The sequence below is a fragment of the Asterias rubens genome, chromosome 14 (assembly GCF_902459465.1).
Source record: "Asterias rubens chromosome 14, eAstRub1.3, whole genome shotgun sequence".
In the NCBI taxonomy this organism is placed as follows: Eukaryota; Metazoa; Echinodermata; class Asteroidea; order Forcipulatida; family Asteriidae; genus Asterias; species Asterias rubens.
This window is the reverse complement of record NC_047075.1, coordinates 8,024,827-8,051,013: the sequence shown is the minus strand read 5'-3', so window position 1 is coordinate 8,051,013 and position 26,187 is coordinate 8,024,827. Positions and strand designations below refer to the sequence as shown.

Here is a 26,187-nt window from a genome sequence, read left to right as displayed (position 1 = left end):
GGAGACCAGCTAGGATAGCATTGCAATAATCAATCCGGGATGTGACTAACATATGAATTATTTGCTCTGTACTATGACGACCTATAAACCTCTTAATCTTACTAATATTGTACAAGTGATACATGGCAATACGGGAGACAGACTTGATGTGAGATTGCATATTCATATGTTTGTCAAATGTTACACCAAGAGTTTTGACCTCAGGCACAGGGTTAATGGAATGAAAGCCTACAAAAACATCTACTTTTGGTAATTTCTTCAAAGACGACGATGAGCCAATAATCAGAACATCTGTCTTTTCATCGTTAAGTTTGAGATAGTTCAATGTCATCCAGTGTTTGATGATCTCACAGCATGCTTCCAGTTGTTTTATTTTACTGCGGTTAAATTGTCAGACAGTCGGAGAGATATAATGATATAACAAGGCTCCCATTAAATATTACTTGCTAAGTGCTGTAGTTTTCGAGAAACGAGTAAAACATTGTCACGAAAATACGTTTTACATGCTAAGAAAATGTTCGTCTCCTGAGACGCATATTATTTTCTTTCGTTTCTATTTCTCTTGTTACTCGTTTCTCAAAAACTACATCACCTCGGTTGGATGTACGATGGTGAAGTGCCATGAAGAGAATGGAAAAACTAGGAGAAGGGTCTTGAAGAGAATCCTTATGCTGTCAGCGCTACTCCGAGATCAGGATGAAAAGACAAATCCAACTCCTCCAATTGTCTTTCAGAATCAAGGAGATCACTCATTGCTTCGCCTTGACCATCACCAAAACCCTGGTAATCCAAAAACACTCGTATCGCCTTCTCTGACAGTGAACAGTTACTGATATCTAGCTTCTCCAGTTTCATTCTTCTAAGTTGCACCAGCCAGTCTGACGACTTACCAATGTCTGCATTCCCTGCAATGCATAGTTCATTGATGCTTTTCATTGTTGCCAATGCTTCAGCAAAAGGAAGGGCATCTGCGTCTTTCAGCGAGGAAAAACCCAAGTTCAACACATTGAGATCTACCAAGTGAGACAAGTCTGTAGCCCAACCGACCAAAGTACCACCGAGTCCGTGATTCTTAGAGATATTCAACTTGACCAACTTGACCAATTTGCTCGTCTGTCTCAACAAATCTACCATGTAAGCTGCATGTAACATACAGTCACTCAGGTCCAACTCGTGCAGGTTGTGCATTTTAGCTACAATTGTGAGACTTTTCCTACCAATGTCCCTGTTTCCTGAAAGAATTAACTCCTTAAAGTTTACAGCATCTTTCAGAGTTGGTACTACCTGCTCAACATCTTCACTCGCCAAGTTGCATGAAACCAAATTCAACCTTTTAAGTTGCGTCAGCTTTTTCAGCTCTTCTAACCACAAGGACAACGTGCCACGTAGACTTTCATTATCAGAGACATCCAATGTTACTAACTCAAGACAGTCGCTAAGAATTTCCTTCATGAACTCGCCAGTCAATGAACAGCCGCTTAAAGACAACTTCTCCAATTTCGTCAGTTTTTTAAAGATCTTGGACAAGGTTGATGTGAGAATGTCTTTATTCTTGGACAAGTTGATGTAAATCAGAGATGTATCATCAGCAATGTATTGATCGAGTGTCTCACCATTAAGGCAACAATCACTCATGTCAAGCTTATGTATGTTACTTGGAAACACTGGTGCCACATCATATATTCCAACGCCATGGTTGCCCGATACATCCAACTCAACAAAATTCTGGATTTGCTTGAGATTGTGATTGATATGCTTCAAGGCTTCAGCTGTGAGACCACAGGACCTCAGCACCAACTTAGTAAGCTTGCTTAGTTTCTTCAGCGCCGGTGCCCACAACTCTGCCTCATTGCCAATTTCATTGGAGGATAGATCTAACTCCTTTACATTCTTGAGCTCACCGATAATTTCTCCCACTCTGCTACCCTGAATCTTGCAATTACTTAAACTAAGTTTGCTCAGATTATGTATACGGTGGAAAGGTTTCATCCATTTGTCTATGGAACTTCCGAGTTTCTTGTTGCCCGAGAGCCTTAACTGAACTTCAAACTTGTTGCGAATCTTGTAAGCAATGGACTTCGCATCCCATCCTGTCAAATCGCAGTCGCTGAAATCAATATTATCAAGCTTCGTCATGGTGCGCAAATATGACGACCAATTCTCAGACGAGCTCCCCAGTGGATTATTAGAGACATCAAGCTCCGAGAAATTCGCCAACTGCATGACTGACTTTGCAATTTTTGTTAAACCTTCACCGTTCATTGAGAAATGTTTCAACTTCAAACGTTTTAGCTTTTTCAACTTTCTAAGCTCAAATGCCCACTTGGATTCTTCTTCAAGGAGTGATGATCTCTTCTCACGACTCTGCCCCAGGATACTCTTTGCCTCTTCATAGTCAGTGTCTTCGATGATCATCTGGATGTTCAACTCCTTTCCAGAGACCTCCCTTATCTCATCAACAGTCATCAGATGAACAGTCAGCTTCTCAGCTAGCTCACCATTCAAACATCGCCCCCTAAACTTGTCCAGACTTTCTTGAGAATAAAACCTCACGATGAATCTAATGGAACTCTTTTCTAATCTCTCGACTGCGCATCCACCTCCGTCTTCAAGTTTCTTGATAATTTCCTTGAGTTTCTTCATGCTGATATCTTTTGCAGCTTGCTTCATAAACTCGTAAATAACGTCGTAGGTCAATTTCTGCCTGGCTGAATCTGCCGGATTTTTTACGAGCATATTCACGGGTAAAACTGAAAAAAAAGAAAAAAAAGTAAGAATAAACAGAACACAATTTTGTGTTTATTCTTTTATGCAAGTCGCCAGACACACAAGGCCTGATGAAGGCCACTTTAAGGTGTGGGCTACAATTCAATTTTTTTTCCAGGGGCCGTTGCCGCCTACTCCTTGGCATGAAACAGGGTTACCCCCTTTATACAGATAAAGGCTTGGGTATCATTAGTCCCAAGCCTGGCTGGTAGAGCAGAAAGCACTACCTCCCCAACTTTACGTAACAAGTGTCACGACCGGGACTCGAAGCAACACTCGGCTGATCACGCAACACCGCTTGAATCCGGTGCGCTTTAACGCGTGACCATGACACCAAACAGAGTCAAAGCCAAATACAAAGAAACAAGGTAAAACATCGATAGTAATGCCTAAAACAGGTGGTTGTGGCGAAACCGCAGACAATACCTAATCATGAATCGTCATAAGATTAAGATTAAGATTGAAAGAATCCGGTGCTTTGTTTGGGTTTGCCCCTGTGTCCCTGGTTTGATAGGCAGCATATTGCGGCCCAACATTTTGTAAACCGCGGTTTCTATGATAAAAGCGTAAAAGCGTTTGTAACCGTTTGTTGTAAAATGCATAATAATTAGAAAGATCTTCTACAAAATAGAATAATATAACGATCCACACAAGTATCACTCGAAATTGGGTGGTTTTCCTTTTACCTCGTCAACTATTACACGGTCGGCCATTTTTGGGAGCCATTTTTTTTCTCCCAATGGCCGACCGTGTAGGTTTGCAAAGTAAAAGGAAAACCACGCAATTTCGAGGTAGATGTGTGTGAATCATTGTGTTCTACTTTCAAAACATATTTCTAACCATATGCATTTTATAACAAACGGTTACAAACGCTTGTCAAAGACCAACTTGACCGATCCAAGGCAACGTGTTCCTTTAAAGTGCCCTGAGCGTCATTGGGTGACGGACATTCGCGCTAAATAAAGGCCATTGTTAAGATTATTAGTAGTATTTTAAGAGATAATTCTCACCTACAGAACGAGAGTCATCACTTTGCAGTCTGGTACCCGCCTCAATCAAGACGATACAGTCTGTAGTACCCTTCAGCACGATGTTATACACGTACGTCGCGCTAAAATGCAAAACCGTTTGGTCAGCACTGCCTGTTTTGGAGACTCTACTGAAAGCAGAGTCTTTGTTTTTGTTCTCCTCCAACAACCAAGCCTCTCTTGAGCTTACGAACATATCGACTTCTTTCTCTGTAAACTCAAACGTGTTTTCTAGGTTTTCTTCATTGTATTGTATCAATGAATTGCCGTTTTGAACTTGATCAGCGAATTGATCAGCTTGGGTCTTTCTTATCCCAAGGCAGCCTTTCATCCACGTACTGACGTCATCCCTTGCCCATGCTGACATGCGCGGTGGCAACCTCAGATCATTTGTCCCTTCCTCTGCAATACAATACAAAACTCAAAATAATTTGTCCAGTTGAGTAGGTAAACGATGCATTTTAATAAAAGTCTCTTTTAGTCTCTTTGACATTGAATATCATTGATATTAAAGGGTCTATGTTCTTTGTTTTCACACAAAACACAATGTCTACAGATTTACATTAAACTTACACAGTTTGAAGATTATGATAGTAGAAAGCTTCCCTTGAAATTACCTACTGAGGTGCCGTAGTCTTTGAGAAATGAGCAAAAAAAAAAAAAATCGTCTAAGATTTAGCATGTAAAATCGTGTTAACCGGTTATGCCATGTTTATGGTATAATACCAATGATATAATACCATAACTGGTTAAGGGGATTGTACATGCTAAAATAATTGTCGTCTTACGTGAGACGAAAACTATTCTGTGACTTGTTTTACCCGTTCTCAAAAAATACAGAACCTCATGTAACCGAGTTGTTGGAATAGAAGGCTACTGTAAAGGCAGTGACAACGAGACAAATTTTGAAGTTAAAAGTTACTTTATTGGGTGCTTATTTTACAGTTGAAAGTTATGTTCACACATAACTAAAACAACGACAGTCAGAACGGTTCTCTAAAAGTTAAAAGAAAGAACCAGACAGACAAATCTCCGTTTCAAACTGCAAAATAACATGAATGCGGCAGGTATACGTTCCATAAAATGGAACATGTTTCCCGGCCTGAATAAATAGAAACTGAACCAGAGCTCTTCTTTACTCTTTAGTATAAAAATGTTAGGAATAAGTTTTAGTATCAATGAGCCACTCTAAATGCTCGCAAATGTTTAAATTGGCAAAAAGGAGTGAAAAATTCCAATAAAGCTTGACTGAGAGAAAATTACACCAACTGAGTTCTGCTGTATTCTTGATTCAATTCGCAATGCCTGGATGCATGAACTCAGCAATAACCATTCTCAAAACCTCTCAAAGCCTTAGTTAAATCATAAAAATCAATGAATAAATCTTATGCCAAGTTATCACTTTAAGACTTCCCAAGGTCTTAGCTAATTCCAAAGAACAAATCTTGAACCAAGATATTGCCAAAGGGGGTCTAAAGATCAAATTTCGTCATAAAATATACGGGAGTGTGCAAGTAAAACCTAGAGTAGTACATAATAAATAATAAATCAATTTAAGCTAAAAGTACTTACTGTTTCCTCTCACTCTTGCCTCCAGTAGTTGGGGTTATCTACCCATGAATACCCAAACTGAATAAATTAGGCAAATTATTTACAAAGCGCAAAGCAAACTAAAGAGGCATGAAATTATGCAAATTGAATACGCGCGTAAACAAACAACTACGACGCTATATAGTGAGAGCAATGACGCGTGGCGGCGCTGTAAAATAATGTAAACAATTATTATGCAATATTTGAAGGGAAGCTTTCCACTATCATTATCTTCAAACCCTGTTACTTCAATGTAAATCTGTGGACATTTTGAAAAAGTACCCAAATCCTTTAATACACCCCGTTTTTTTTTGTACGTATCCGACACAGACGAAAACAAATGCGAACAAAAACAAAACAAAAACGCGACAACATGCTGATGAGTTATTGTTAACACCACCACTGTTTGATGTGAACTGATTTTCGTGTTCATGTGCCAACTTACAAAATAAGCGATATTTTTTTTAACCTTTTGAATTTAGTGCTTAAAAGGAACATCGTAAATTTGTCGTTGCGACCAAAACAGTTGCTGATCGTCATAAGCACTTTCCAGTGTAAATTAAAAACGCATCTATTCTCTTCTCGCCCATAAAGTGACTTTTTGTTTTATAGCATAGCATTCATTAGCAGCGCTAAACGCTTTACTAGTCTTAAAGCCCGGTCCCACTGCAGCGATAAAGAAAACGATTACGATAACGACACAAAGAGAACGCGTTCCATTGGTTGAATGAGCGTGCGCGTATTCCGCGAGGAGCAAATCTCTTTGCGTCGTGATCGTTATCGATTATGTATCGGTGCAGTGGGATTGGGCCTTACTTATTTATCACGAGTCTTAAAGGGACACAACAGAATTGGTTTTTGCTAACAAAAAAGTTGTTGGCAGTGTTAGCACACTGTGTAATCACACTGTGTAATCCACCGTATACATAAACTGACAAACCTGGAGAAGTTTCAGATCGATCGGCCATCTGGGTCACAAGAGAATAGTGAAAAACCGATTGCAAATTTTGCATTGCATCGGTGCCAAAACAAAAAATGAATAAAACGCTCACTGAGCGATAAACTCCAAACGCGAAATTAGATTATTAATTTCTCATCAAATATGACATTCTGGACAGAAATATTTCAAGGGATGTTTTCTACTATCATCATCATTAGACCGTGTAAGTTTTATGTACATCTGTAACCTTGACGGTTGTTTCGTTGTTTTTTTCATATACCAACTGTAATGTCTATACTCACCGGTAAGGCTTACAGTATTATGTTGAAGAAAAACAAATGAACGTTTGCTATCTCCAATCAACACGTCTGCGGTGTATGTCTCGTTCACAATCAGTGGCTCTGTTGATCTTTGTGATGATTGCGAGCCCGCCGTACCACTAGATACGATGATACCTCCTTCGGCACCATGTTCCTTGATACCTCCTTCAGCACTATGTTCCTTGATACCTCCTTCAGCACTAGGTTCAATGATACCTCCTTCGGCACCAAGAGATGCTTCAACGCCCGCCATTTTATTGTAATAATGTAATTCGCAACCGGAAGTTAATGCATCTCCATCACTTATTTTGAGAGTTTATGTTCAATGTACAGTTGAATCAAAATATTGAACTGTATGGCAATGAACCCAAAGTATCCACCATAATACAACAACCACGTCTGATACTCACAGGGTGTTCATACAGAAACATCAAAGAACTTGTCTCTCAGCTTATCACCTGGTCACCAAAACATGGAAGGACCAAAGAACCTGTCTCTCAGGTTACCACCTGGTCACCAAAACATGGAAGGACCAAAGAACCTGTCTCTCGGCTTATCACCTGGTCACCAAAACATGGAAGGACCAAAGAACCTGTCTCTCGGCTTATCACCTGGTCACCAAAACATGGAAGGACCAAAGAACCTGTCTCTCAGGTTACCACATGGTCAACAAAACATGGACGGAGAAACAGGGGAAGACAGAAGCTCAGCTACACATTATGTAGTTGCTAGGGACATCGGGGTGCTTCCAGCTGATCTTCCAAACCTAATGAGAGATAGACAGGGATGGGCGAGCCTCAACATGATTCCGACCTATGTCGACTAGAGAGTGGGAGGGATGTTCAAGTTATTTACGCATAAAACTGGTACACAGTCTGTAACTTTGTAAATAACTTAGTGTAGCCTTGATCAAGGCGCTTCAACCGGCCGCGACCGTCATAATCCGAGACCCCACTGAATTCCGCCAGCACTCAATCCCTACACGTAAACACAAAGCGTGCCTCGTCTACATGTATAATCTGTGCGGTGCACATGTACATTACATTGTATACGAGTACTACCTATAAGGGTCGTGCGTACGAGGTTGAAAGTAGAAAGACACGACCGCACTCATGACTTCGCTATACATTGTACTACTGTTCTTGCTGCAATGTACTGCACACTTATTCTATGCATTGCATGCAGTTTTTGTACCGCACCGGGCCGGGGCACGCTACGCCAACAGCCTTGAATGAAGACCAACCTCATTATGAATAAATGGGTGTGACACCAAATAACTGATCCAAAGTTCAAACCATACCACTACATTATGATCGTAGGTTTGGTGTACAAATTCCACTTGTCAGTCAATTATAAACGCTGTGCAAAGCCACGCATTGTTCTACGTGATGCCAGCGCCAGCGACATACATGTACACTGAAAAGTCAATACAAAACAACGCTCGTATCCATTACAAAGTCCATGGCACAAAGTTCATGTCCGGGATCAGTGACATTAATATTGACTAAATCAACATTGATCAATACAACCATGTTATTTCATGGGGTGCAAAAGCGTGTTATTTAATTTGTCTGTGAAGCGTTGGGATCAACGTTAAAACCCCTTTCACACCGTAGATCTGTAACCGTTACATCGGTCGAGAACTATAAAAATACCTGTTTTTGATTAATGGTGACAAGAACCCGGTCATGGCCAGGCCCTTCTCTGTGTAGCCACTGTGGCGGGAGATTCTGCCCCCTACTCCCCGCTCCCAGCAAGTTGTTCCCCGATTACAGGGAACTATTTACCAACGTCTTGGGCCCGGTTCATACTTCCTACGAATGCGAATGCGAAGCAAATGTTGACCTCACAAATTCGCAACGAGTAATTCGCACTAGTTTCCCTTCTGTTCGACTCACTTGCGAAGATCGCTGCGAAAGGAGGGTTGTGACGTAAAATTCACGTCAAATTCGCTTCGCATTCGCATTCGCATGAAGTATAAACCTGGCTTTACAGCAGTGCGTTCTTGTGAACTCCATTCAGTAGAAAGCAACTTTTCAAGAAAGGGGACAGAATATCCAGTTACTTGGGCTTGTAATAATGTTATCACATTAACTCTTTTCTCATCGCCTCACTCAACCAGCTAGGTAATTCCACTATTAGAATTTCAACGGTGGCCGGAGCTGCAGTAATAATTTGTATATATTATATGAAAAACCGCATAGTAACTCACTTTGTTTATACTCAAGTTTGGAGTACGGAAAGATGCATGCTAACAGAGGTGCTGGGATGTTTTCCCACATCGGGAAAACCCATATACTTGACGAATAAACCATTCAATTCAATTCAATTAAACATCACAACTTCTCAAAATGTGATAATTCTCAACTAGAGATTCAACACTTCTTTGTTCGCCATGGTGTTTTCTATGTCATTTTTGTCTGTGTTTCCTTGTCTAAGTACAGTTTCACATATAATGTAAACAGAACCCGATGTGGCAGGATAGTCTGTGCCCCCCCCCCCAAAGCCGGAGATTCTGTGTGTGCCCCCCCCCCCATACGACAAACTATGTACACACTTGCCTAAATGTATTTTTTGGGATTTAGGAGACATACTCCTTTTGGCGATAATAATTTTGTTTAGCTGTTATGCTCTCCTGGGCACACCACTGTTGTCTTACAATTTTTTGTTAATGTATGCACATGTGCTTGTAAATGTGATTGCCCGAATAAGTATTATTATTAATAATGATGTATGATACCATTCAATTAATAACCAGTGATTTAATAACACACACAACTTTAACAATCTATACGAACAAAAATGCACTTGTCCTCAACATCGATGGAAGTACTTTCTTTATTTAGGGTATGCCTGATAATTATTCGGGTTTTTTTTTTCTGTGCTGCGGCCTCACTTATTTTGATTTTAGGAAACACCAAACATTGACACAAAAATAATAGCGAAAAAGAACCTCAGAAAAATAAACACTTGCTGACAAGAATATTTAAATAATATTTTCTCTGAACAAGCTCTGTGATTTGGAGTCCATACCTTTGTTAACCTTTTTTGTATGCTTTTATTGTCTTTCAAAATGTCTTTCCAAGGTGCAATTCGGTCGTTGGTTTGCATATTTTTTTAGGGTTTTTAATATCAAACCCTAAGCAAACAAAAACAAAAGGGAAAAGGGCAGGACACAAATGCATGGAGTTGCTTAAGCAGAAAAAAAAATGCTTAACAAATTTCCGTTAAGCAGAAATGAGCAGGATACCAATCACTAATTGTACTTGTGATTTAATAGTTTGGTTGGTAACATTATTCTGGTAAGCGTAAATTGTTGTGCTTAGCTACTTGTTGTGCTTAAAGTCTCAAGACCTGGTGAGTTCCTGGTAAGTTTCTTAAACGATGAACCAAACTTCATTATGTCTGTTGAAGATGTTAAATGGGCTGTCGTAGCCAGCGGTATAGAAGTAGCTCTGATCGTATGTCTGGGTGGAGTTTAAGGCTCCAGCCAAGGCTTGAGCTTCCGCAAGAAACTTGGTTTCGTCAGAGAAACCAGTATAGGACCTGAACATTCAACAAGATCAAACAAAACACTGCGTTAACCCACAGGTCAAATAAGAAAGTATTGAGAAGATATTTTTATGAAAATGTTTTGCTGTCTTCAAAACTCGCCATGAAGACACAGTTTACTGCTTACTATTATTAGTTAGAAAAGAAAATTAACAATTACCATTATTTTTGTAAATGTTATACAAGGTATATATTTCCATCGTCCGGGACCAGTTATTCCAAAACATGTTCTCACTCAGCTCTATAAAATTTCATTTATAGGGACCGTTGTTATAGCAAAGTATCCATTAAGTAATCAAGTAAGCTATTAAAGGTACTCGAACTTAAGTACTTTTCAAGAAACGTTGTGATGGCACTCATGCTGGAGTACTACTAAAGGTACCATTATGAAGATACACATACTGTAGTACTAGCCAAGAAACATTGTGATAGTACTCGTTCTAGAGTACTTCTCAAGAAACATTGTCCTGGTACTTATATTGAAGTACTACTTTCAAGAAACATTGCGGTAGTACTCATACTGGAGTACTACCCGAGAAGCGTTGTGATTGTACCCATACTAGAGTACTTCTCAAGAAACATTGTCCTGGTACTCATATTGAAGTATTATAACCCAACCAACATTGCGATAGTACTCATACTGGAGTACTACCCGAGAAGCATTGTGATGGTACTCATTCTAGAGTACTTCTCAAGAAACATTGCGATAGTACCCATACTGGAGTGCAACTCAAGAAACATTGCGATAGTACTCATACTGGAGTACTACTCAAGAAACATTGCGATAGTACTCATACTGGAGTACTACTCAAGAAACATTGCGATAGTACTCATACTGGAGTACTACTCAAGAAACATTGCGATAGTACTCATACTGGAGTACTACTCAAGAAACATTGCGATAGTACTCATACTGGAGTACTACTCAAGAAACATTGCGATAGTACTCATACTGGAGTACTACTCAAGAAACATTGCGATAGTACTCATACTGGAGTACTTCTCAAGAAACATTGCGATAGTACTCATACTGGAGTACTACTCAAGAAACATTGCGATAGTACTCATACTGGAGTACTACTCAAGAAACATTGCGATAGTACTCATACTGGAGTACTACTCAAGAAACATTGCGATAGTACTCATACTGTAGTACCACTCAAGTTACGTTGTGATTGGCCTCATATCGAGTATTATTCAAGTAGTGTTGTAATGTTACTACTCAAGTACTGTTTTGGAGGAGCTCAATTAAGTACCGTTGTGGAGGTACGGTACTCAGACTCGAAGTCATTGAGTACCTAACAAGGGGTAAACACGTAGACTGACGATCAGGCCTTTTAAGTCATAGCTCCAACACTTTGGAACAAGCTACCTACCCACATTCAAGCAGCTCCTTCATTTGACACTTTTACATCTCAACTTTTACTGTTCTGTCAATCTGGTTATAGCGCTTATAGACTTCCGTATTTAGCGCTTAAGGGCAGTGGACACTATTGGTAATTGTCAAAGACTAGCCTTCACAGTTGGTGTATCTCAACATAAGGCTAAAATAACAAACCTGTGAAAATTTGAGCTCAATCGGTCATCGAACTTGCGAGATAATATAATGAAAGAAAAAACACACTTGTCACACGAAGTTGAGTGCGTTTAGATGGTTGATTTCGTGACCTCAGGTTCTAAATCTAAGGTCTCGAAATCAAATTCGTGGAAAATTACTTCTTTCTCGAAAACTATGGCAATTCAGAGGGAGCCGTTTCTCACAATGTTTTATACCATCAACCTCTCTCCATTACTCGTCACCAAGAAAGGTTTTAGGCTAATAATTATTTTGAGTAATTACCAATAGTGTCCACTGCCTTTAATAAATGTTGTAACTATTATATTATAATTACTATTATTACTAACGTACCTGACATAACTTTTGTGGGCTGGTAGAGTATACATGAAGATGGTTGAGTCAGTAGGCATTGGTGTGTTGGCTTGCAACTCAAATGGAACCATGAATGACACAGTGAAGTTATCGGCACAGGTTGGTCCTTGGCCGGGAATCACGCGGTTTATCACCGGTGCAGTCATCTCGATCTTTTGCTCTAGAACAAAAACATAGATTTTGTTTTTATTTTTATGTTATTTATATAGTTTCGTTCAACATCCAAAAAACCCAATGGCCAATAGCAGATTGGATACGAATATTTAACATTATAAAACAGTAAACGTAAAACGTAAAACTTAATCATTGAAAGAAAAAAAAAAACACTCGGCAAATAACAAACAAAAAACACGCAATACCAAACAATGGACTAAGCTGACAAGATGAGCGCGGGAAGAAAGTGCGAGTACCAGGTCTTCACTGTGTGTTTATGACCGGGTCGGTGGCTGTCCGCTGTTAGCGGACCAAGCCGGACGTTGCAAACCGCGATGTTTATTGGTGTAATACGAAACCAGTACGTAATAGATCATGACAAAAGAATAATGAACACAAAATAATGTGTGTTTCGTGAAAACGCTGACGATATGAAAACAAAACTAAACATAAGCTGATAATAAAACTGTATTGTACTTTGGGAGTTTTGTCCGCTGGACATAGCTGATAATAGCATTACGTAATACACACTGACAAATAAAAATTGCCAACAAAACGTGTGTTTCGTGAAAACGGTGACGATATGAAAACAAATAACTAAACATAAGCTGATATAAAACTGTATTGTACTTTGGGAGTTTTGTCCGCTGGACATAGCTGATAATAGCATTACGTAATACACACTGACAAATAAAAATTGCCAACAAAACGTGTGTTTCGTGAAAACGGTGACGATATGAAAACAAATAACTAAACATAAGCTGATATAAAACTGTATTGTACTTTGGGAGTTTTGTCCGCTGGACATAGGTGATAATAGCATTACGTAATAGACACTGAACAGAAGGAAAAAAAAAAGAAAAAAAAAAAAAAACCCGAGTGCTTTGGTGACGGTATGAATAAAAAAACATAAACATAAGCTGGTAAGAAAACTGTATTGTACTATGGGAGTTTTGTCCGCTGGTAATAGCTGATAATAGTATTGCGTATTAGACACTGAACCAAAAATAATTGACAAAAAAAAACGTGTGTTTCGTGAAACCAGTGACGATGTGGAAAAAAACAAAAACACTAAACATGAGCTGATAATGAAACTGTGTGTTTTACTTTGGGAGTTTTGCCCGCTGATATACTGGAAGAGTTTGTCGAAGCCTTCACTTGTGGCGCTCTTGTAGTCTGCCCCAATGATGGTTGTGCTGACCCATTTAGATTCTGGGTAAGCTCTGAACTCGTAGTCCTGCATAATAAAACAAACATATATCAAAAAACAAACGAACATACCACAAAGAGAAAAACTAAAAAAACATCAACGACAAAATAAACAAACAAACAAACAAACAGGTCAACCAAACCAAACGAAGTAATAATAATAACAAACAAACAAACAAACAAACAAACAAACATAACGAACAACAAATTATAAAAAAAAAATAATTGTATTGAAAGGCAGTGGACACTATTGGTAATTACTCAAAATAATTATTAGCATAAAACCTTACTTGGTGACGAGTAATGGGAAAAGGTTGATGGTATAAAACATTGTGAGAAACGGCTCCCTCTAAAGTGCCATAGTTTGTAAGAAAGAAGCAATTTTCCACGAATTTGATTTCGAGACTCAGATTTAGAACTTGAGGTCTCGAAATCAATCATCTAAACGCACACAACTTCGTGTGACAAGGATGTTTGTTCTTTCATTATTATCTCGCAACTTCGACAACCAATAAGAGACTTTCCAACGCTAGGTGGCAGCAGACATACCGGGTAAATTTCCATTGTTTACGTAGTTCTGAACATGCGCATAATTCTGAGAACAATGGATTTACCCGGTAAGTCTGCTGCCCTCTATCGTCCCAGAAAGTCTCCCATTGAGCTCAAAGTTTCAAAGGTTTGTTATTTCATGCATATTTTGAGATACACCAGGTAAGAAGGCTAGTCTTTGACAATTACCGATAGTGTCCACTGTCTTTAATCTACCTTTGTTGTTAGCATAGATGTAAAATGGGGACATTCAAGACCTCTGCAAAACGGCGGTTCGTCTTGGATGGATCTTGATTTACATGTATTGATACATACTGCAGCAAAAGCTATCAGTAGAATCAATTTAAAAGCAGCCATCTTGAAAATGTGATCACAGTTAACCTGTCAAGTGTAAGAATCATAAACAAGATAAAGTCACCAGTTGCATTGTTTTGCTTGTCCTAGTCGGTTATGTCCACACCTAAATAAATAAAATAAAACAAACAGGTTATGCTTGGGTACATCACTGCGTTTCAAGTTCAGAATTCGGTCGTTCAATTTCGTTTCGCTTTGATGAATTGTTAAATTGAATGATTGTTTTGTTAAATCGACGCATTTGACTGATCATAAAACGAATTCGAATGACCCTTTTCTGTAGCATTCGATTTCGCGAGAAATAGAACAGCTTGGTGGTTAAATTGGCTGCTCATTTGACGAAATTGACCGAGAAAACCTAGAGTATCCAGAAATTTGCTGTAAGCTACTTGTTGGCAGGTAAACTGGTATTGCCAATGACCCACATAATCGTTACTATAAGCATACCGACCCATGTTTTTTATTTTATTATAATTATTTATTGTTTGTTTTACTATGGACAATTCTCTCAGAGAAACACTGTTTTTCAGAGGTGCCCAGCAACTACACAAACAGTTTAAAAATTATACAAAATTAAAATTTGAATTTAGATTTGAGGCATTGCATGGTGAGGTATCAATTTATATTAGGTTTGCGGTAACACCGTGTGTGTATCTACTTGCCAGGTAGAGTTGTTCTTAGGGAACTGTCTCCTGACGATGACTAGAGCAAGCTAGTCGAAACGTTGAGACCAATTCAGAACTGACTCCGCGGCAGTACAGTTAATTACGATTCTATAAGCTTCAGTAGAAGTCCAGTCTATTTTCTATACCATCCGCCCTGGTAATAGTTACAAAGCAAAACAGTTCCTTTTCAGAACTGAGAAGTCTCCCGAACCTCCGATTGTCTACTCCGCGGCAGTAGAATAAAGCAAGACAGTTCTCTGAAAACAACTCTACCTGGCAAGTAGATACTCACATGATGTTACCGCAAACCTAATATACATTAAAATTGTATTATTAATAAAATGTTAGGTAACAACTGATTCTAACAAAAGAGAAATAAAAAAAATAAAATAAAATCGAAGAACTCTACTTTATAGATATTCGCTCTTGTCACAAGTATAGCAAAATGATCAGGAACTTACCTCTTAACGATGTGAGCTTGACGAACGACAACAACGTTATACCAAAATAGACAACGGATCACCCAAGTTATATGATGTTTTGAAGTTGTATAACTCGTAAAACTGGACCAAGTTTGTTTCCCCTTCAGCCTCACGTGTATCCGCTTTGCGAACTTCGATCCCTGCATACCTAAGTCAAGAAGTTATGAAACCATGTTTGTTTGATCTTGTGATTATTAAATTGTTGCGTAACGAAAGCAAATATAAGTTGAACACTTTGAGTTTATATATATTTATTAACTCTTGTTTACTATCTTTGCTCGATGCAATAAGTTTAAAGACACTGGACACCTTTGCCAATAGGAGCTTAAAGACAGTGGACTCATTTGGTATAATTGTCAACGACCAATCTTCTTACTTGGTGTATTTCAGTATATGCATAATAACAAACCTGTGAAAAGTTTAGCTCAATTGGTCGTCGAAGTTGCGAGATATTAATTAAAGTAAAAACACCCTTGTTGTCCATGGTCACACGAAGTTGTGAGCTTTCAGATGCTTGATTTCGAGACCTCAAAATCTAATTCTGAGGTCTCGAAATTAAATTCGTGAAAAATTACTTCTTACTCGAAAACTACGTTAGTTCAGAGGGAGCCTTTTCTCACAATGTTTTAAACTAGCAGCAGCTCTCCATTGCTCGTTACCCAGTAGGTTTTATGCTAATAGTTATTTTGAGTATTTATTAATAATAGTGTCCACTGCCTTTAACCATAGAGCAATGACACGTTTGACCTAAAACCTTCTTTGACATTTCTACACCAGCCGTCGATTTCACAAAACTCTTCCTAACTTAAGACTAATCTTAAGACTCAGGACGAGTCCCAACCATGCACTGTAGCATGAAGACCTTAAGATTAATCCTAAGTTAGGACGAGTTACTCGTCCTAACTCAAGATAAGACGAGTCCTAACTCTTTGTGAAATCGACGGCTGGTAATATATACTGCACTGGTGGGATGGGAACGATTCCATGTTGTATCGTAATATTCAAACTAATCTAAAGTGTAACCTTTTTTTACAACAAGTCGTTTTTGAACAGGTTCTTGTTACAAGTGCCCCCAATCATCATATCCATTGAATATAATCTTTCAAATCATTCCATTGAGCTGCGTCTAGAAGTGGTGCCCTGCAGGAAGTCCGTGCTTGGTGGCCCTGGTGGTAAACATATATGAAGTCATAGGTCAAATCCACCGTATGGCAGGTCCAATTTAGATTTCCTAACAATACATCCACAGTACCCGCCCACAAAGGCCTTTGTTTACATCATCCAAAACTGTCCATATCTTTATAAAAAATACATTCCGGCTGCTGTTTCTGTTTTTTTTCCCACCGTGCATTTCAAGTTGAGTAGGACTTTGTTCCAACACCGGCTCAGTCTTTTATGTATGTTTTTTTCTTCTTTCTGATAAGCTGTACGTCGATAAATTTGAGAAATGTTTGAACTGTTTTAACTGTCTTTAGAGAAGGTATACCTTTGGTAAATAATATTAAAGGCACTGTATACATTGGTTATTAACCAATATAATTGTTAGCATAACAACTTACTTGGTGACGAGTAAATACTATGAGAAATTGCTCCATCTACCTTGCTTTCCAATGGTGAGTTTTCTCTGTGTAATGTTGTTTTAGCGATAAAGACATTGTATTGCCAATATTGAATTAGCTCGACCAAAATTATCCCGTTGTTTTAGATTGAATCTAAACAAATCATCATTTAAACAGGCTTGTCGTGACCATCAAGGCGTTGGTTCGAATCCCGGCAATGACAATGAGCCTCTGGGCAAGCAAGTTTACTCTGATTGACTCGCCCCCCCCCCACCCCTCCATTCCAAAATGGGTACCTGTTAGGGAATAGGAGGTTCTTGTTCAGTGCGCTTAATATGTCGCATGACGGGTTGTGTAAGCCACTTGGTGCTGTGATGATTTAAAGGCAGTGGACACCATTGGCAATTACTTAAAATAATTATTAGCATAAAACCTTAATGGTAACAAGTAATTGTAAAGCCAATGGGGAGAAGTTGGTAGTATAACAAATTGTGAGAAACGGCTCCCTCTGAAGTAACGAAGTTTTAGAGAAAGAATCAATTTTCCACGAATTGATTTCGAGACCTCAGATTTAGAATTTGAGGTCTCGAAATCAGCCATCTAAATGCACACAACTTCGTGTGATAAGGGTGTTATTTTCTGTCTTTATTATCTCACAACTTCGACGACCAATTGAGCTTTAATTACCACATAATTTTGAAATACACTAAGATAGAAGACTAGTCTTTGACAATTACCAAAAGTGTCCAGTGTCTTTAACTTCCCGGGAAATTACTCTATAGTGTGAAAAGGTCTTTATACCCTGTATAGAGTTTGTTGAAGTACTCGACAGATAAACAAGCACGAGAGATCGAATTATTACAACAATTTTAATCAGATTACCTAAACATTTAAACTGACACATTGATGGTATTTCCTTGCCTATTGCATAACAAACGAACTGTTGACCTTTTAACGAGATATTATGTCTCTGATGTAACTAGCATTGACCTTTGGTTCTGTAAGCTTCTATTTACGTAAATCAACTTTTCGCATAGGCCTACGCATTTTATGTAGTATTATCATCAATGTAATCATATTAAAGCAATGTCAATCGGCAAAAAAAAAATGAACTTTAAAGGAACATTATTGCTATTCACCAAGTAATACCTTCGGTCACTGGGTCAAGTGTTATCATCCATTAAAGACACTTGGCACTATTGGTAATTGTCAAAGACCAGTCTTCTCACTTGGCGAATCTCAACATATATGCACAAAATAACAAACCTGTGAAAACTTGAGCTAAACTGGTCGACGAATTTGTGTGTTTTTAGATGCATGATTTTGGAACCTCAAAATCTAATTATGAGGTCTCGAAATCAAATTCGTGGAACATTACTTCTTTCTCTAAAACGAAAAGTAAGCGTTTTACTAATTTTTTTGTTTTGGAATCGATGCTTTTTCAATTCAACTCAATTCAATTCAATTCAATTCAATTGTTTATTGTCACACATATAAATACATATACAGTGAAATTCGCTTCGGCTTGCGAGTCAAAAAATTACAAAACTTACTAAAAATACCGAAAACCCTTAGGCCACATAGGCATACAATAACGAACAAATAAACAGTATGCGCACATTATGCAGAGAGACAATTACAGTTACAAAGGGCGTTGCAAACGTTGTAATTGTTTTGTCAGTATTCTCTCGTGACTCAGATGGCCGATCGATCTCAAACTTCTACAGGTTTGTCAGTTTATGTTTATAGTGGACTACACCAATGTTTGCACTGCCAGCAACTTCAAAACCAATTATGTAATGTTCCTTTAGCTCCCGTGAAAATCCCGGATTTTAATAAGTTCGTTAGGCAGCAGAGTTATTGAACAATTAGATTAATTGGCAAATTAACTGGGTAACACGCAAAGAGTAAACACTTATTCTCAATAACATGTATCGCTGTTGAAACATATTTTGTTCTTCTAATGGGGGGGGGGGGGGCAAATGTTGCTAATCATTCACCACAATGTTAACAAGGTCCACACTCAAAGTTACCATGTGAAAACAAATTGTCAATCAACAAATGGTTTTGTTTTATTCAATTATTTCAAGTTAACTTACATTTAAGGATCAAGAAAATAAAATAAGATTAAAAGAGACCAGTTTCAAAAAGAATTACATCCCGACATAGCAACAATGTTTTTTTTTTTTTTTTTTTCACAAAGTAAAATATTTAAAGGAACTTCTTTTTTATGATTTCAGTGTTGCTGATCTATTGATCTTTGCAATAATATATTTTGAATAAACACTTATGTCGCTAGCTAGTCACAGCAACAAGTACATTGGCTACACTCACATGTACACACTGATTCCTGGTGAAGATGAACAATTACTGTTAAAGGAACACGATGCCTTGGATTGGTCGAGTTGGTCTTGTAAAAAGCTTTTGTAACCGTTTGTTATAAAATGCATATGGTAAGAAAGAGGTTGTAAACGTAGAACACAATGATCCAGACAAACTTGCCTCGAAATTGCACGGTTTTCCTTTTATCTCGTCGACTAACACGGTCGGCCATTTATGGGAGTCAAATTTTTTACTCCCATAAATGGCCGACCGTGTTAGTTCGTAAGGTAAACGGAAAACCACGCATTTTCGAAGCAAATTTGTGTGGATCATTGTATTCTACTGTTAAAACATCTTTCCAATCATATGCATTTTATAACAAACGCTTACAAACGCTTTATAGACCAACTCGTCCGATCCAAGGCAACGTGTTTCTTTAAAGACACTGGACACCTCACCTGGCAATTTTCACAGACCAGTCTTCTCACGTGATGTATCTCATCATATGCATAACATAACAAACCTGTTAAAATTTGAACTCATCAATATTGGTCGTCGAAATTGCGAGCTAATAATGAAAAAAACACCATTGTCACACTAAGGTGTGTACTTTAAAATGCTACATTTCGGGACCCAATTTTTTTAATTCGGAGGTCTCGAAATCAAATTCGTGGAAAATTACTTCTTTCTCGAAAACTATGTACTTCAGAGGGAGTCGTTTTTCACAACGTTTTATACTATCAACTGCTCTCCATTGCTTGTTACCAAGTTAGCTTTTATGCTCACAATTGTTTTGAATAATTAGCAATAGTGTCCATTGCCTTTAAGTGTCTAACCAAATAAAACAAAAACATGACCAGTAGTCGAACCAAAAACTCTAATGATATTATCAAAATAATTTAATTTTGATGCTTAGAGACCGCTTGGTTTGTTCTTAAATCTGATCTGGATGAGTGAATGTTTTGAGTCAACCAATAAGTTGTTATTCTATTATGAAAACGATTAATATACAATTTAGATTTAAACAATTGGATGAATTAAATAGAGAAACGTCATTTCCAAACAGTACATTCGAATTTAATAATAATAACAATAAATGTGGCTTCTTATATAGCTTCTCAAATTTTCACAGGTTTGTTATATTATGCATATGTTGAGATTGACCAAGTGAGAACACTGGTCTGTGACAATTACCAATAGCGTCCAATGTCTTCAAGGACACAAGTGATCAGAAACACCATAGTTTGAATTCGGTGCTAAACGAACCGCTCGGCCGCAACACTTCCAAACATTCATCCAATGAACATTATTTTATGATAATTTTTTTTCTTCAGCAGATTCAACACAATTAAGTCGTTTTAGATTTCGTGTCCATATACCTGAGTCTGTTAAATTTCGCAGTTCTGCAATTGTGGCCCTGGATGAGTAAATGCTCGTAGTCATGAAACTGTGATATTCGATGTAATTCGCTAATGTACGGATAACGCACATTAATATTACGAAAATGAGTTAGATTTAAAATATATCTTAGTTACATAAAAAGTCCTTTCTTAAACACTCAGTTTACATATCTGATATGTTGTGCTGGTCATGCAGATAAAAACAACAGTTCCGTTTCGGGTCCACACAGTTGACTTCCACTTCTTAAATAATTTAAAAACACACTTTTGATTATTCGAGTAAATAGCTTTGCTTTTCTTACAACTATTTGTAATCATTACTTTCTTTAAATCTGTTTTGTCCAAATAGTTATCTGGCTTTTAAACCAGCCCAGAAAACGGACAAAAATCCGAGTTCTCCGAGCTTCTGAAAAACGGCTCGAGTTCGGAGGCAAAAGTCCTCAAGAGATACGGTAGGCTTTTGGCGGCGCCCGCTGCGTTCCGAGAACGGGTCGAGTTCAGAGCAAATCGGCTCGTGGGTCTCCACACCCACGAGGGTGTTGGTGACCGAACCGAGAGACCCTTTTGTAAATAGCTTTGCTTTTCTTACAACTATTTGTAATCATTACTTTCTTTAAATCTGTTTTGTCCAAAATAGTTATCTGGCTTGTGGTTTCAACCTTTTTTTGTTTAACTTTTTTCTACAAAATATTAAAAAACACCTTGATTATTTCAGTAAATATCTTCAAAGCACGTGTTTTGGGTATCAATGCTTGAGAACATCAAATTGACGAAACGTCGATACTCTACAGTAACATGAAAATGGGTGGAAACTGTTACATTACAATCTCTTTCAACAATCTATTTTCATCATTCGACAATGTTCTATGCTATTTACTTATCTTAATTAAGAACAAGTCTTTTCTTAAACACTCAGCTATACATATCTGATGTTTTTTAGGCCATCCAGATACACGCAGTAAATCATTTGAACTTCCAGTCCCAAACAAACACACCCGCTTCGTTGTATTTAAAAACCTCTGTGATTTGTCAGTAAATAATTTGGCTGTTCCAAAGATCTTTGCAATAATTCATTCAAAGCTTTCTATAAACTCTAAGCTGGTCTTTGGTTTTGACCACAACATTAAAGGCAGTGGACACTTTTGGTAATTACTCAAAATAATTGTTAGCATAAAACCTTTCTTTGTGACGAGTAATGGGGAGAGGTTGATGGTGTAAAACATTGTGAGAAACGACTCCCTCTGAAGTGCCATAGTTTTCGAGAAAGGAGTAATTTTCCACGGATTTGATTTCGAGACCTCAAATTTAGAACTTGAGGTCTCGAAATCAACCATCTAAACGCACACAACTTCTTGTGACAAGGGTGTTTTTTCTTCCATTATAATCTCGCAAATTTGATGACCGATTGAGCTCAAATTTTCACAGGTTAGTCATTGTATGCATATGTTGAGATACACCAAATGTGAAAGCTTTTACAATTACCAATAGTGTCCACTGCCTTTAATGATACTAGGCGAAATCTGACTGCCGAAAATGTCCGTTACCTTCACGCTTGTTTTTGTAGGACTTGATATTTCTGCCTAATTAAACTGGTTCTATTGGTTCTTGAACCGCCGTCGAGTCTTTTGACTTATCTTTGCATGAAGCAGTCTGGAATGTTGTGGTACGAAAATCTGATTTGCACATTTTTTCTCTCAATGATTTTACAATTAGTTTAGGAGGTTTTGAAATGTCAAATCAAAATCCCACAAAAACAAAATCATTGATATCACTGATTAAACCGTTCACAAGTCTTTTTTTGCTGTATTTATACAACCAAAACGGCTAATATATTTGACTGTTTTTCTATTTTTAATATTAATTAATGTTTTTATAAATATATTTTAATATTAATACAATTTTAACATTTTAATGTGTATGTTGCTGCTGGGCATCTATGAAAAACCGAGAGGTTTCACTGAGAGGTTTCTCCAGGGTAAATAAGAAATAAATAAATAAATAAATAAAACCAACAATACAATAACGAAAACTGCCGTTGTATTGTTACTCTCTCGCGCTCTTCGTTCATCTGCTAAGTCCCTTTTAACTATTCCTAGAACTTCCTCATCGTATGTCGATCGTGCCTTTTCCGCTTGTGCTCCTATAAACTTTGGAACGCTTTACCTAATAACATCAGATGCTGTAGTTCTCTTCCTTTAATTAAAAACTTGCTGAAAACTTATTCAGCTAAATCCCCATTTTGTACACTCGTTACATGTCTTGTCTTAGATTATTCGTTGTATATCTTTTGTATTGTAGTCTAGAATTGTTCCCTTGTTGTTGTATATGTTTTTGTACAAACCATGGCAACACTTGGTAAAGAATACTATCAAAACATGTCAAGTGACAAACTCTAGTGCAAAACGGTCTAGGATCTCACTGCAATAGCGAAACAGTCCAACGCTATATCTAATATAATGATGTTCAAGTTTTTATGTTGGTATACTGAATAATGGGGAAATAAAAACAGCAAAAAAAGTAACTCGGCTGTTGAAAAAGCACCTATAATTTATTTTTAAATTGTTATTCGTATTCTAAAAATGAAAATACCAGGACAACGAAAATTGTATTGCGGTGATGTTGACACCTTGTTTGTTACAATCGCTAAATTATATTTGTCGCGGTATACAGGTGAAAAGTGCCCATTTGCATTGTTGCAGTTACTCCTATTGACATGATTGATCTCTCATCTGATTACGTGGTTCGTAATAATTGGAGGTCTGGATTTCTGTTGAAAGTGGCAAAGGTCATTGGTTTTTGCCTAATAATCAAAGCTTTTGCACTACTGGAATTTGCTTTTTTGTTCACTTCGTCTTAAATTGTAAAGTGTAATTAATGACCTTTTGTCAGATCCGATTTAATCATGTAATGAAAGTCCCGTTTCATACAAGTCTTCGATCTGTTTTGGAGTGAGACGACCGTCAAACACTGTCAGATGACTATATGCAGCAGACCCACTTCATGTAAAGTGTGAATTGACCTTTTGTCAGATCCGATTTAATCCTGTAATGAAAGTCCCGATTCATACAAGTCTTCGATCTGTTTTGGAGTGAGACGACCGTCAAACACCGTCAGATGACTGTATGCAGCAGACCCACTTCAAGTACAGTGTGAATAAAACCTTTTGTCAGATCCGATTTAATCCTGTAATGAAAGTCCCGATTCACACAAGTCTTCGATCTGTTTGGAGTGAGACGACCGTCAAACACTGTCAGATGACTGTATGCAGCAGACCCACTTCATGTAAAGTGTGAATTGACCTTTTGTCAGATCCGATTTAATCCTGTAATGAAAGTCCCGATTCATACAAGTCTTCGATCTGTTTTGGAGTGAGACGACCGTCAAACACCGTCAGATGACTGTATGCAGCAGACCCACTTCATGTACAGTGTGAATAAAACCTTTTGTCAGATCTGATTTAATCATGTAATGAAAGTCCCGATTCATACAAGTCTTCGATCTGTTTTGGAGTGAGACGACCGTCAAACACCGTCAGATGACTGTATGCAGCAGACCCACCCCATTTAGTAGATTGGTAAATCGTGTTACATGTATTAGTCATGCCTAAGTATAACTTGGTGCAACTGTCTGGTGACAGCTCAGATATGCTAATAGCTGCTGTGTGATCAGGTTCAATTAAGACGCCATCAACATACATCAATAATGCGCCTTCTACGACAACATTGTCAATTTGTATCACCATGTGAAACCATTTGTTAAGCGGTATTCTTTGTTTCCTAAACATGATATTCAAAGCAAAACTTCGGTTTCTCTGTGTTACTAGAAATTGGTTTGCAGAGCTTATGTACAAAAAAGCCATACCTCTAGCCTGACTCGACTGTCCCCCAGAGCTGATGTAGTAACGGTTACCATTGAAGCCTGATGACGTATCTATCTTGAGCCATAAAGACCATGTTATAGATTCACAGAGACCTGGGTCAGAGATACACGTGTCTTTAAAGTCACCAAGATCTAGGTATGAACCTGACTGAGCATACACTGCGCATGTGTGATCAGCTACGTCAGGACAAGGAACCATCTTCACGAGGTCAGGGTTCCCTCTGACTTCATACCCGTTGGGACTCATCGATTGGTTCCTACATGGGATGTCAATGTCTCGCTTTGCTCCAAGACTTCGATGAAGAATGACATTGGGGAGCTGAGCTCGTTCTGGAAAGTGAAATGCAAATGTACTTTCTAATACAACTTTTATTAGTATTATTCATTGGTTTAACCCACTTACACCGTAGTGTGTTAGCACTGCATACTCCGTATTTTTCTGAGTTATGTTAAAAAAATCACTGGTAAATTACTTGGGTTGCATTTGAACCCACGACCTTTACAATAAAGCATTTACCAACCAACTAGACGACCGAGATTGCCCGGTAGCCAGAGGCAGTTATTTTTAGTATATTTGTTTTCTTTCTCAATCTAAGTTAGCATTTTTTTAATCGGCACAGCATCCTAATGTAAACATCGCAACTTTTTTTCTAAAGAGAAAACAATGAAGAAATTTAGGGTTTAGACGATGAAGGAAACATTTTTGTTGGCATAACCCACACGGTCGAATAGGGTCTTTAAAACTCAATTCACACGGTAGGCTTCGTTACGGTGTATAGGAGGTGATTCTGTCCTCCGGAGATTCGGTCACTTTGGCAAATTGTAAACAAACCTCTTTTGAAAGCGCCCTCTCTTGAATCCTCCTCCTCCACCAGCCCATGTCAGTTTCCGGAGTCTTTCTAGACTGGGTACCTGTCTTTATCCGCAAGGATAAAGACAGGTACCAGCTATTCAGATCCAGTGTTTCCATTGGGTATAATGATAATATTGGATAAATGCAGTGACTGAAAGCTACCGTAGCTGGCTTTGTTTTGATTGGTGTGAGGTCACCTCGGTAGGCCAATCAAAACACAGATATGGAAAGCTTACTTTCGGTCGTCCGCATGTGTGTGTCCACGTGTGTGGTGATATGTATACAGTAAATGCATGGTGGATACGGTACTTGCTTGGTATAATGTTGCTGTATAATTTGTGCGTATCTCTATGAGAGGTCAAACCACACACCGGTTTTTGGCATGTCTCTGGCGTTATTCACGAGCCTCGAAGAATGACGTCAGACTTTCAGGCTAGGGTCTTTCCTAAAAATATTGTTGTTTGCAAACTCTACAAATTTGTACACACATATACAAGCATGAGTGCTGATACTCCTCTGGAAAATTGAAAGACATAAACTACCAAGAGCCAAATGTCATTGCTCCGCTAACCGTAAGCAAAGAATCAGCGCTTACGGAAGCAGAGAATTTTGTGCTTTCGTCAAGTGTATATCACG

General features: G+C 38.1%; 2 protein-coding genes across 2 annotated transcripts; both read right to left on the bottom strand.

Moving 5' to 3' along the window:
- Positions 1-666: 666 nt before the first annotated feature.
- Positions 667-2,736, bottom strand: LOC117299625 (leucine-rich repeat-containing protein 31-like). Its single transcript, XM_033783174.1, has one exon. The coding sequence runs from the start codon at positions 2,734-2,736 to the stop codon at positions 667-669; it is 2,070 nt and encodes a 689-aa protein (XP_033639065.1).
- Positions 2,737-9,418: 6,682 nt separating this feature from the next.
- Positions 9,419-15,588, bottom strand: LOC117299468 (heme-binding protein 2-like). Its single transcript, XM_033783008.1, has 5 exons — positions 15,518-15,588; positions 14,254-14,418; positions 13,387-13,516; positions 12,106-12,286; positions 9,419-10,190 (listed from the first exon to the last, which is right to left on the bottom strand). Exons 2-5 carry the CDS (start codon positions 14,392-14,394, stop codon positions 10,022-10,024), a joined length of 621 nt encoding a protein of 206 aa, XP_033638899.1. The 5' UTR covers positions 14,395-14,418; positions 15,518-15,588; the 3' UTR covers positions 9,419-10,021.
- Positions 15,589-26,187: the final 10,599 nt, after the last annotated feature.